This window comes from Pseudorca crassidens, chromosome 9, assembly GCF_039906515.1.
Source record: "Pseudorca crassidens isolate mPseCra1 chromosome 9, mPseCra1.hap1, whole genome shotgun sequence".
NCBI classification, from domain to species: domain Eukaryota; kingdom Metazoa; phylum Chordata; class Mammalia; order Artiodactyla; family Delphinidae; genus Pseudorca; species Pseudorca crassidens.
This window is the reverse complement of record NC_090304.1, coordinates 54366356-54380032: the sequence shown is the minus strand read 5'-3', so window position 1 is coordinate 54380032 and position 13677 is coordinate 54366356. Positions and strand designations below refer to the sequence as shown.

The following is a 13677-nucleotide window of genomic DNA, read 5'->3' as shown; positions in this document are numbered from 1 at the left end:
TGGTCTTGTTCTCAAAGCAAGCTGGGCTATTCTTAGCACCCCTTTATACCATACTTTGCCATTCCTATTGGGCCCTGAGAAGAAACAATTAAGTGTGTGTGCATGTGCATGTGTGTGTTTGAAGCTGGGATTTATGAGGAAATCCAGGGATTTCAGCCCTAGCCTTAATTAGGAGTAGATTTCACCTGGAAACTTCCAACAGACTTCTTTCTGATCTTAGGCCTTATGTGCTTAAAGCAAGAAACAGGAAATAGGGCAAAGAGAGAAGAATCTCTGAACTCTGATCAGAACTTAGTTCTACTAAATGAGGCCAACCTTCCTGACATCCTGACTCCCACACTCTGGACCCCAGTTTCCAGGTACTCTTTTCCACCTTGGCTGACTTCACTGGAGGTACTCTCTAATTTACTTAGACCTCTTCTCCCTTCATGTATCCTTAGTCTGGCCCCTTCTTGACCCTTTCTGTCTAAGTACTACCTTCTCTATGGTATGACATCTGTGATCAGTAATGTGAGCTAGGTATCCTTGAAATTAAGGTCCTGTTTCCCAGACTGAGATACTCTTCTGCCAAAAATGGAGGGATGGAAATCATCAGTTGTGGGAAGAATGGCACATGGAAAGATGAGTCATGGGCCAGAGGCTGTGAGCAAGGCTGCTTGCCTGCAATGAACATAAGCTGGATGGCAATAACAATAAAAGCAGTATGAGTGTGAGGTTATAAGCAAATGATTAATCGAGGACTGCAAACTAGAAATTTGATCCAGTATCAGAAAAGTATAAGAGTCTTAATAAAAACCAATTTTTTAAAAAACATTAAACTGAGATTAGATGAGGGGAAGAAAGGCAAAGATGACACCACATGGAGGAATTATTCTAGATCCATCAGAAATGAATATGGGAATTGTTCAGTGAGTCTTCAGAATCATACAGATAAAAGGCAACGCAGGCTCATAAAAACAAAAGCATCACAAACCTTACTGCTTCTATAAAAAGGAAAAGGTCTGAGGATACAGCTGATAATGTCACTAAAGAACAGCCAAACAGTGGGATCTCATCCATGTGATATTCCAATTGGAAGGATGTCCAAATAAAAACAAGGCGCTGAAGCTGATCTTCCTTTACAACTAGAAAATTTACGGCATGTCTACCTCTTGAAGTAGAGCCAAGTGAGCTAAGGAAATGCTATATATTTCCTTCAGGAAAATGCAAACCCAAGCATCTGATAGCCTTTCTATGGCATGTGGAAAGGCATTAAGTGAGATACGAACTGGTGTGATGTTAGGAGAGCCACAAAAATCCAAGCTGGGTTGGAAGGACCATGTGCTTGGTCTTTTCTTTGGGGCCCTAGATAATAGATGAGGAGACTATTAGGGACTTGCCAAAGTCAGTAAACCTTTACTCCGTAAACTCCCAATCAAAATGAGCCCCCAGAAGTGGTCTAAGAGAAGAAAGCTGTGTGAGAAGAAAGCTATTACCAGTCAAGCTGTAGAGGCAAGAGGTTATAAAGCCCACACATTCAAGTACAGTCTACTAGCAGGTAATAATTCAGTAAATGGCTTCTGAGTTTAGCCGGAGGATTGCAATCTGTACACATTGCTTCTTTGTGGTATTTATAATGGCACAGAAAAGGACTGTGGCCAAAAAAGAACTTTGCATTATCACTGTAGCTAGTTAAATAGGAGTCAACTGTAGTACTTACTCATAAAGAGGGTTAGCGATCCAAGGAAGCAGGCTGCATGTGGCAAGTAGGAGGGGAGTAAAGAGGAGTTACTTACCTGTGCTATGTTTTTGTTCAGAAGATAGACACCGTAATCAAACTGCAACTTCTCCCCTCCTTTTGGGTATAATGGAAACCTAAAAAAGGTAAAGTAGGGTCAGAAGTTTTAAAAAACTTGAGTAAAACAACCTCCAAGTTGCTGACAAAGGCAGAAGTTGCCTGCATACAGCATAAACATCTGAAGACTTGGACTAAGTCACTTATATAGTCATTGTAACCTATTATCTTAATATCTTCATAACATTAGTCAAATCAGAATGATGGCTGCTTTGTTTCGAAGAAAAAATTGAATAGGTCATACAATAAGGGACAAATATATAAGAAAGTGACCCACTATTCTCAAGGAGTTGAGGCCACTATGTCTCATATTTATATATCATAAACCTACCACCCTGAGATTAAGATCCTAGAATTTTTTTTCCTCTTATACTTTGGACCTGACATCTCAACTTCTACTAAAAGGGACAGAAGATTAAGAAAAATATCAGACATGAAAGCGATATCTAAGGTTTCCGTTGCTTCTGAGGTGGCTAGTCAAATCCACAGCACCAATGAGCAAAGATTCATCAAAAATTCATTCACATTCGCAGGGGTCGCTATTTGGATGTTACTTCTCCAAGGCAATGTACTCATGCCATAGAGTTCTCATAAGACTTTCCATTTTAACCTGATTCACTGAAGCAACAAAGGCATGAGATCTGTAGATCTTTATAAAAGTGATGAGTTATTTTAGGGAGTAAGTTTCCTTCACTATTTCCCTTTTCCTACTCCTGCAAATGAAGAAGAAAAGGTTAGAGTATATCTATGTTCTAGTCATATTTTCCCCTGATTCTCAAGACCAAGCATGCATTTTGGCCTCTGCAATAGATTTCTCTACAAACAGATCAATCACAACTTAGACAGGGTCAAGAAGAAACTTTACTTTCCTTAGTTTTGCAATATCTGACTTTTCTTAAGAATAACATAACCTTACAGAAATAAATGGTAGGTGACAATTACTGGATATTCTTAATTTCAATTGTGTTTTAATTGTCTGAGGAAAAGATACATTGCATAATGCTTGGAGGATACTGTTTTCTAGGGAAAATGAAAGAAAGGAAACAGAATTTAAAGCTTTATATTAAATTCTCGAGTTTCTGATTACATAATGTCCAAAAGGTAAATTTGTCGTACTGTAAAATTACAGGCACTGGGGAGCGAGCAAGGTCATGATCTGTCTGTATTCTCTACAGTGGAACACCAAATGCTTCATACACCCATCAAGAAGATATAGCTTTGTATTTAATTGAAGCTATAAAAAATAAACTAGGACATACAGTTTGGCCCTAAATTGAGATGCATTAAAAATGACAGCAAAGCAAATTTGGGATAGTAAAGTGTAACACACCAGGCTTTTACAGGGTATCTGGGAATCCTTCAAACTTGTATGGGGTAGCCTGCAAAGAAACTACCTAACTGAAAGGATATATCAACAAAGGGGCAAGTATGAAGTAATTTACTAGAGTCCTAAAGCTCTATGCTGTATAGTTGTTATACTATAAACCATTACACGTAGACTATCTGCATAGCTCTCCAAACTCACAAATATCTCCATTTCCAAGTTATAAATGCAGAAACTGTTTCAAATGTTGGAAAAGTAAACTGAAATAAGCATACATTGAAAACCAAGCCTCTGAATCCTGATGAATGGATCTTATGACATTGACTTTATTACTTCACTGGGGCTTCTTTATAGAAAGAAAGAGCCCCAAGGTGTGTATGTACCATTAAAACAAATCTAAAGAGTGATTAGAGCCAAAGGTTCTAATAGGGAAACTTTAAGACAGATCAAATATTAGGACAGAGTTCACATCTTATGTTGCTTTCAAATTCTTAAGGGGTCACGTCAAGTTGAACAGTATAATAGCTTCCAACCATTACAGTCATCTTACTCTGCGAAAGTACATGGATTTATAGATCTGCTAAGCAATCTAGAAAAATGAAATCCATCTAAAAGGGTAAAACCTATTACCATCAGGACATAAGATACAAATCAAAGGCATCTTAATTCAATATACATAGAGAATCTCATTAGCAGACTGCAGAAGGTTTAGATAAGAATGTGGTCATTCAAGTACAGCCAGAAAAATGTCCTTAGCACCATAAACAGAATTAATTTAAGGGAGTATTAGATTCAATAACTAGAGGAATAAGTATACATTTCCTATTATTATACTTTTACAGAAAATGCAATTAAAATGAGCAATATTAAATTCTTTTCCAAATTAAATTATATTTCCAAGTTGTTTGAAAAATTCACTGACCCTACGTGGTAAAAGTCAATGAATTAGAAAGCAATAAATAGATTATCTGTGAAGATGGTTTGGAGCTCTTTAGTACCTAGTAATTTCCGTGTGATTAAAGAATTATGACATGAGTACCAAAAAGCCAATGTAATCCCAGGCTGTATTAACAGAAAGAGAGCAGATAACCAGGGAACGTGCTAGTGCCAACTATCAATACTTAGTACTGTGTCAGATGATACTGACAGATCTACGTTTAGTTCTGGGAGTTAATGTTTCTTTTTAGAAGCATACAGATAAATAACTGGAACCTTTCTTATAGGTTATGTTTCTTATAGGTTTTGTAATAATCTCATTTGACTATAAAAAGCATGCAGTGAAGCAGAGTGGTCCAGTGCTTTTGTTATTTAAAAGAAACTAACTTGCCTTGGTCACCTACTTAGTGGAAAAGATATGACACCTCAGCATTAGGTCTTCAGTTATACACTCAGTATTCTTTCTATTGTCACTGGGTCCTTTAGAGAAAAACACCCAGGATGAATAGGAGAATGGGAGCCATAGTTTTGAGAGAAATGGTTGACGGAACCACAGGTGTTTAGCCTGAAGGGCAGAAGTCTCATGGACAACAAATGAAGGACTTTCAGAGAGAAAAAAAGCTGGTTTTATTCTCACGGCATCAAGCAGGAAAACCCAAAGTTGATGGCAAAAAAGTTACAGGAAAGTTGATGTCACCACAGAATTAGTCAAAATCCAAAAGATCTTGAGTAGAGGAAGCTAAGCAGAGGCCGGTCAACCAATAATAACCATGCGGTGAGCTGTGGTGGCTGTGGTGGAAGTGGCGGGGAGCCCAGTCCCTGCTGGCACCATGCTTCACTTGTGGCTGCTGAAAACGGCTCAGAATCACCCACTGTTGGTCGAGCTCAAAAACGGGGAGGCATACAATGGGCATCTAGTGAGCTGTGACAACTGGATGAACATCAACTTGCGTGAGGTGATCTGCAAGTCCAGGGACAGAGACAATTTCTGGCTCATGCCCGAGTGCTACATCCGCAGCAGCACCATCAAGTACCTGCGCATCCCCAATGAGATCATCGACACAGTCAAGGGGGAGGTGGCGGCCAAGGGCCGTGGCCGTGGTGGCCTGCAGCAGAAGCGACAGAAGGGCCATGGCATGGGGGGTGCTGGGTGAGGAGAGATCCCAGGGACCAGCAGAGATCAGCCAGAAAGGAGGCCGGGCAGAGAGGCGGGCAAACAGTGAGCCGCCCCTCTGTTCCCCAGAGACTGTGCCGCAACCACCGAGCATCTGCTCCCACCCCCGAGGCCGCTTTTCTACGCTCCAGTTTATGAGTCTGTTCAGAACAAAACGAAGAGGCAGGTGTCCGGGTAGGACCCCCTGCCTGTCTTCTGTGATCCTCCTCTTTTTTTGTTAGCCAGGAGTTCTACAGTTGGAAATGTTATTCTGGGCTTCTGGTTTTGTGAAGTCGCAGCAGACTTGATTCCTGGGAGATTCTGTATGTAACGCATCTCTAAAGGCCTCACTCTTGTTTTAAGGTCAGGCATTTTCCAAACAGGTCTGTTTTGCATTTTGTGTTAGATCCCTGAGTGGTGAACAGAAGGGAGGTTTTTGTTTTAAGCTGTTTGCACTAAGACTGACAGCCTGGAGAATTTCCTGAAACACGGACCCCAAAATTGCTTTTTCAAAATGAATCCAGATGAACCTTTGCCTCAGAAGCTGTTCTGGGGGACAACACTGGGCCCTGTCCCATCACTTCCTCTCTCCCTCTTTTTGTGACAAAAAAAACCTCAACAAAACAAAACGAAAAACTACATCTATGAAAACAAAAACAAAACAAAAAACCCCCATGCATTCAGGGGTCTAGTAGGCTGAATGGTGGTCCCCCCGAAACATATGTCCATGTCTGGAAACCCAGAACCTGTGAATGCAACATTATTTGGGAAAAGGGTAAGAATCTAGAGATTAGAATATCCTTGAATATCCAGTTGCGACCTAACTCCAGTTAAGTGTCCTTATAAGGACACAGAGGAGAGACACAGAGGAGGTGGTCACCTGAAGATGGAAGCAGAGATTCGAGTTACACAGCCACAAGCCAAGGAATGCCTGGAGCCAGCAGAAGCTGGAAACGGCAAGGAAAGAATCTCCCCTATAGAGCTTTCGGTGCCCTGCTGACACCTTGATTTTGGACTTCTGGCCTCCAGACCATGAGAGAATAAATTTCTGCTACTTTAAGTCACCAAGTCTGTGGTAATTTGTTACAGCAGCCCTAGAGCCTAATATGGGGGGAATAAAACACTGGATGGCCCATTGGACTCGATGGGGTATAATATCTCATCCGTCTCCAAGATTCTGTAATTCTGAATATGCCAAAATAAATATATTGAATATAACTTCATATTTCCTTCAGGAACCAAGAAAATATTTCAAGAGTATAATGCCAAAGGGTCACGATGATAGGCATCAGCTAAGGCTACAAAGTAGACCTACTGAAGTGCTAGCAAATGAAATGTGAGAAAAAGAGATTCATGTGTATGGTCTGAAAGTAGGAAATGTTTTAAAATTAAATTTATATATATATATAAATATTGTATATAATACATATTCAAATTACTTCACATGTGTGTATGTATATATGAAGGATATGCCACAATCAATTTGGAATAAAATTGTAAAAGAAATTTATTTTGAACCTTTCTTATTTTCAAAAGATTAATTATTATAAGCCCTTCCCCCTCCTCCCCAAACCAGACATTTTTTAAAAGGACTCCGAATTGGTTAGTTTCTTGCTTTCACCTTCGGAGCCCCACATCCACGTCTGGTTCTTTGATGGCTCAGCTGGGGATGAGGACATGGCTAGAGTTAATTCAAAATTTTTATTATGCATATTAAGATCACTTCTGCTCATTGTGCTTGTAGAAAATGTGACAACACATCCTCAGTATGTTCTGAGGTCACGAGTTTACTTCAAACTCAACTTACTTTCTCCTGTCTAGTCTTCTCCCGCAACTTTTATCACTCAGGCTTAGAGTGGCATTCAATTTTTACCCTTTTTTGCATTTTATATATGCAGTGATTCACCAGGTCGACAAGCCATTTTTCCTGTGAAACATTCTCATCTCTCCATTCCCATCGCCACTCTAGAAAGTTCTTTGTTGTTGTGTGGACTGTAGGATGTTTAGCAGCATTCCTGTCCTCTACTCACTAGAAGGTAGTATCATTATTTTCCTTCTTAAGTAAGACTTTTTATCATGTCACTTAGCAGCCCTGCTTCCTAACCAGTTATTGTTTTAAATTTCAACTTCTCTGCCTGGCTTTCAAGGCCTTCCGTGATCTGAACTGTCAGAGTTATCTGCAACCTTATTCTGTTCCAGTGGTTTTCTCATAGTCTCATGAACACACCAAGCTCATTTCTCTCTGCCTTTGCACACTTCCTGAAAATGCCCATGTCTCTCTTTCCTTCCACCTGGCAGAGTAAAAGAGACTACTATGTTTTACTTTGTCATGACTAAAAAAAGAAAAACTCACATTTTTCTGCTGAGCTGTATAATAACACTAAAGCTTTATCTATAATTCATTCCAAGTTGATGAGGATGCAGTAAAACTGTAAGGCAGGCCAGAGGCACACAAGATAAGAAATGGCTGGAGCAGAGTGAGGGAAAAGGAAGAGGAGAGAAAGTCAGCAAGGTAATGGGTCCAGATCACGCAAGGCCTAGTAGGTCAGAGTAAGGACTTTGGGTTTTACTCTGAACGAGAGGGGAAGCTCTGGAGGGTTCTGAAAAGATGAGAGACACAGATGCTTTGGCTTCTCTGAGAGAACAAACTGCAGGGGAGGAAAAAGGAAACATGGAGAGGCTCCTGCAAAGACCCAGCCAAGAAAAGAGGGTGGTATAAACCAGGATGGTAGCTGTGAAAGTGGTGAGGAGTAACTGAATTCTCGTATTTTGAAGACAGAGCCAAATGATTTGTTGAAAGATCTTATATGAGGTGTGAGAGGCAGAGGAGTCAAGGATAACTTCAGAGTTTTGAGCCTAAGCAACTGATAAAATGAGGCTGTCACCTTAATTTGATAAAAGTACAGGCGACATTAAAATAGACAGCTAGGGGGTGGGGTGAGGAACACAGTATGAGTGCTCAGTGCTAGAAGACTGGGCTGGAGACGTCAGCAGGGACCAGACTGCACAGGGTCCTGTAAACCACAAGACATCTAGACTATATCCTTAAGGACAATGGGAGGTTAATTAGAGATTTCTTAAGCACGAGAGTGACAGAATTGGGGTTTATATTTCTTAAAGACCACTCTGGCCACAGTGCAGTAAATAAAGGGGAACAAGACCTGGTTAGGAGGCCGTTGCGATGGTTCAGACCAGAATGGTGATGGTTTTGATTAGGGTTCCAGTAGTGGAGAGGAACATATGTGAGTAGATTTGAGCTATGATTTGTAGGTAGAGTGCAAGACTCTGTGATAGACAGTTGTGACAGTGGTGAAGACAGAGGGGTCAAAGATGACCCTTCGGTTTCCTGATTGAGTAACCAGGTAGATGGTGGTGTCTATGAACTGAGACAGGGAATGCTGAGGAGAAGCAGGTGTATATACTTTACATGTATATAATATAGATAATATATTTTACAAAAAATATCCTTATACATAAAGTTAAGAGAAATTTGGGGTAAAAATATCAAGAATTACAAAACCTTAAAGGGAAACTGAAACCCAGGTATGAATGAGATGGCCTAAAAAAATCATAAAGAGGAGGGTTGTTTCAGAGCCTTAAGAATATCAACAAGAGATGGGGAAATGAAAAGGGGCCTGGGAAGGACTGCTCAGAAAGATTTGAGGAAAACCAAGTGCCTCACCAGAAAAGCACAGAGAAAGTGTTAATTTAAGAAGGAAGATATCATCAGTAGTCAAATGCTGCTGACAGTTCAAGCAACGGAGACATGAAGACATGTCTATTGGATGTAATTACATGAATTCATTGGTAGGTAGCTTTGGTAATATGGTAAACACGTTTAAATGAAGCAGTGGGAGATGAAGGAAGACTGGTGTGAGTTCAGGAGTGACAAGGTGAGGAAAGGGAGATGATGTGAAGTTTGCCACAGTGAGAAGAGAGCTCAGTAACATGGTGAAGCATAGTGGGATGCCCTGAGAAGGTGAGCGGGAACAGGGTCTCCATCCTACAGGTGGTGAGAGCACAGGAGGAGGATTTGCCTTGGATGGCAGGTGGGCCAAGTCTCCCATTATAACAGGAAGGATGAAAGAAACTGATCACTATGGAAACAGTTTATTCACTCAACAATTCTTCACTGAACTCACACTGTGTGCCAGGTATGGTGCTAGGTGGTGGGGATACAAGGGTGAGCAAACACAGACAATGGAGCTTAAAGTCCAGTGGAGCATAATCGCACCAACAAATACATAATTTATAAATTAAGTACTCTGAAGGAAAGGAACACTATTCCAGAAAAGAGGTGGACAAAAAGACTGAGAGAGCCAGGGAAGACTTCTGAGAGAAAGTGACATTTTAGCTGAGACCTCAAAGACGAGTAGGGGGTTTCCCTGGTGGCGCAGTGGTTGAGAGTCCGCCTGCCGATGCAGGGGACACGGGTTCGTGCCCCAGTCCGGGAAGATCCCACATGCCGCGGAGCGGCTGGACCCGTGAGCCATGGCCGCTGGGCCTGCGCGTCCGGAGCCTGTGCTCCGCAACGGGAGAGGCCACAACAGTGAGACGCCCACGTACTGCCAAAAAAAAAAAAAAAAAAAGAAAAAAAAAAAAAAGATGAGTAGGGGACTTTCCTGGTTGTCCAGTGGTTAAGAATCCATGCTCCCAATGCAGGGGGCCCAGGTTCGATCCCTGGTCAGGGAACTAGATCCCGCGTGCCGCAATTAAAGAGCCCACATGCCGCAACTAAGACCCAGTGCAGACAAATAAATATTAAAAAAAAAAAAAAAAGATGAGTAGGAGCTAAGGGAAGGAATGTTCCAACTAAAGGAAGCAGCATATGTAAAGAACCACTGCAGGGGTAAGTATGCTGCTTCATGGAATTAAAAGAAGGACAGTATAGTTGGTCTGAGGGGAGTTCTGGCGAGAGAGGAAACTAAAGCTGGATAGGAAGGTAGACTATGCAGGGCCCTCTAGACCATGTCAGACCATAGTCTGATTTTTTTTCCTAATAGAAATAAGAAACCATGGAAGGACTTTAAACAAAGGTGTTAACTTGCTTAGATTTTCATCTGATACATTCCTTCTTTAATTAACCCTTCCTCCTTGAACTTTCCTGACAATGACCGATATGCATTTTGGAAAAAAAAATATGCTGACTGCTGTGGAGAATGGTTTAGAGAAGGTGAGACCAGCGTGTTGCAGTAATCTAGGTGAGAGATCACGGCTGCTTAGACTAATGTGGTGATATAAGAAATGGAAAAAAGGAGACTAATTTGGAAGACTTTTAGGAGATAAATCATAAAGATTTGGTTACGGTTTGGAAGTGAAGGGTGATGGATAGAGAGGGATCATGAAGAACTCAATGTTTTGTTTTGCCCAAATGAATGAAAGTTTGATCAAATGGTAGAACAACTTCAACAAAGAAATGTAATAGAACTGCTGAGCACTACTGAGAGCCCAGAAATGGTAATTAATCATGAGTTTATAATGATACTATTGCATGACTCTCTACACATCTGCCTGGGTGCAGCAGGTACAGAGAAAATGGACAACAGGGCTGTAAGAATGAGAAGTCACGGGGGGCGGGGGCAAGACAAAGGTGTGACTAAAATAATGGGACATATAATGTAAACTAGATAAAAATGCCAGGTCTGAAGGTCACCAAGAAGAACAATGAACAAGAGGCTAACACACAAGCCGAAGGAGCTGAGGGAGTCATCAGAGAGCAGGATGCTTGAATCAGATTCTGGATGTGGACTGAAAGAAATGATGACGTGACTCAGAGAGTAACCAGGGGAGTAGATAAAAACTATGGGAAGCAAGAGATCACTGGTGCCAAAAGATCAAGGAAATGAAAGGCTAGGGTGTTGAATGAATCATCCACTTGTGTGTTAGTGTCACCCATAACAGCAAGATTTTGAATAGAAAGAGAAAGACTGTTTCTCTTTCCTATGTCACCTGTTTCTTGTTTCTCTGTTGCCAAAACACATGATGAGTAATGGGGTTATAACTGAGAGACTGAAAGAGTGGTAAAGTTGAAGAGCATATGTCTCAAAGGAATAGGTTTTCGTATGTTTCCTTTGCCAACAGGGTAAAGAGGTAAGAATCTAGAAAAACCAACGAGAGGAAGAAAACCCCAATCTCATCTCCTGAATCTGAATACCTACTAGCACATAAGAAAATTAATAGCTACTAAATGGGTACTCATGGGGTCCTCAGGGAAAATGCAAGTTCAGTTAGGGCAAGAGATAGGCTGAACTCCCTGAGAAAAGCCTGAAGATACAGGAGAATTTGCTGATTATACAGATGCACTTTCAGAGGAAGCAGCTGGAGGACTAGAGGGCTGGGTCAGGGTCGACAAAGGAGAGGGCATTTTGAAGATGATGGAGATGATTACAAAAGGTTTTGATGTGTTTCGATGGAAGGTTGAAGTATTCCCATCTGGTAGCTTCTACTTTCTCTATAAAGTCAGAAATGGGATGATTTATCAGGAAGGAAAGGGACAACTGGGGATGGGGAAAAAAGAGAGAAGGTTTAAGACCGTCATGTGGAAGGAGAATCAGGTATCTAGGATGTATTAGTCCAACTGAAATAGATGACTTGAATTTACAGTGCTCCAATCTTTCCAACAGTTTGATTTTTTTCCCATAGGTAAGTGGGTTAGAGGTAAGGATGATGGGATAAGAATATTTAGGAATACTGAAAAGAGAAACTACAAGCATGAAGCCACTAGGGTAATGACAGTGGCCTAGCCAGGGCAGGAAGATGGGGGCAGTCTATAAGGAGGTGCATAAATCTGCAGAGACTTTTAAAATGATAATAAAATGGGTTAAAAACAACGAATCTAATGCCTAATGCCAGTGATAAAATAATCCTCCCAGAAAAAAAAATCGTTTGTTGGTCTAAGTTCTAAACAATTGCTGCAGTGACTGTTTGATTTCTATATGTATGCAATCTTCAAATCAGGATGTTTTCATTATGCATATGCTAATAAATATTATATCAACATGGAAGTTAATTCAAAGAACTCCCAGCTGTACAGTCAGCCCAACGAAGTGGACTAAACTACACACTTCCAATTTGATTAAATTTCAAATGGTTTGGAATCTTCGAAGCTTCCTTTGTACACAGTTTGTGTCCCCAGACTGTCTGGTGTAACATATTCCCACATATTCCCGTGTTTAAACAGTAGGTTCAAAATAAACAATGATAGCAATGTGCAATTCTTCTTAGTTCCGAATCATTTTTTTTTCCTGGTGTAGTTTTAGATAAGGTTATTCAGATACAAAAATATTTACAATCAGCCTTGAACAAGGTACAGTAAAATACAAACCTTTAAAATTGCTCCCTGAAGATGGGCACACAGAAACTGTTCAAAAGAAAAAGTATATATATTTTTTTCAATAAAAGAAAAATTTCTGCTTTTCTTTTTTGGCTATTATCATCTGTTTCATGTGATGATTATTACTGAAAATAATTTTACCATATAGAGAAAGAGGTGTTGAAAATGATCTACTTCAAGTGTCAAAACACTAGGTACATGCTACTGAGAAGTGGTTTTGAACTGACATTACCTTCTCTAGACCCAGAGACATAGGATGTAGAAGAAACAGTCTCCTCTTCAGAAGGCTCCAGGGTAAATGATACTTTCAGAAGAGAGCCAGAGGTTTTACTCACCTCTAGCAGTTGTATACTACACATATATAGTAAAGAGGTTGAAGACTTGTATATATTATAGTCACTGAAGAGGGGTTTCAGAAAACACAGAGGAAAGGTCTAGGAGGGAAGTGAGGAGAGAGAGATAATAGATCAAAGGAGAAGCGGCAAACAAAAGATAACAATGTTGAAATAATTCATGGGCAGAGGGTGACAAAAGTCCTTATAAAAAAGTAAGAAGAAGAGTGATCTTCCCCTCTCCTTTGGGGAAGGAAGAGAGAGAGAATGTATAATAGGAAATCATATATGCCAGTGAAAAAAAGATATTAAATTTGATATGACAGGTAATAAGATGCCATCACAAGTTTTTAAAGGAGAAATTACGTAATGAAAAGATTTACATCAGATTATTCTCTTTGCCAATATTAAACATAGTTCTTTAGACAGAGCTGTACTAAAAAGAGAAGGGAATTTCAGGGAAATCGAATTCCAAATAATTGCAGTAAGAAGGTTAAAAAAAATCCCCGTTTTTTAAAAAACTTTGTAAGTTGCAGGGTTGTGAAAATTGTTAAAGAATTCAGAATCAATTTCCTTCTAGAAACCTTCCAGTTTTTCCACACCCTTTTAGTAACTGTTGAAAAATATTCTACAGGCAAATTTCAGCAAACAGAGCAAAATTAAAGGATGGAAAGCATGTCTATTTTAATAGTCATTTTTATAAAATAAAAATTCTGCCAAGTAAATCAAAATCACATTCCACAACATTAACAGCCATCCTGCATT

At 40.1% G+C, this 13677-nt stretch overlaps 1 protein-coding gene and 1 pseudogene across 1 annotated transcript in view; one reads left to right on the top strand and one right to left on the bottom strand.

Moving 5' to 3' along the window:
- UVRAG (UV radiation resistance associated) overlaps positions 1-13677 on the bottom strand; it is a 352887-nt gene that overhangs the window by 82827 nt on the left and 256383 nt on the right. Inside the window, 1 exon segment of the mRNA XM_067750404.1 lies at positions 1776-1854. Within this exon segment, the coding sequence (XP_067606505.1) occupies positions 1776-1854 (79 nt within the window).
- LOC137231323 (U6 snRNA-associated Sm-like protein LSm4 pseudogene) lies at positions 4905-5422 on the top strand (annotated as a pseudogene).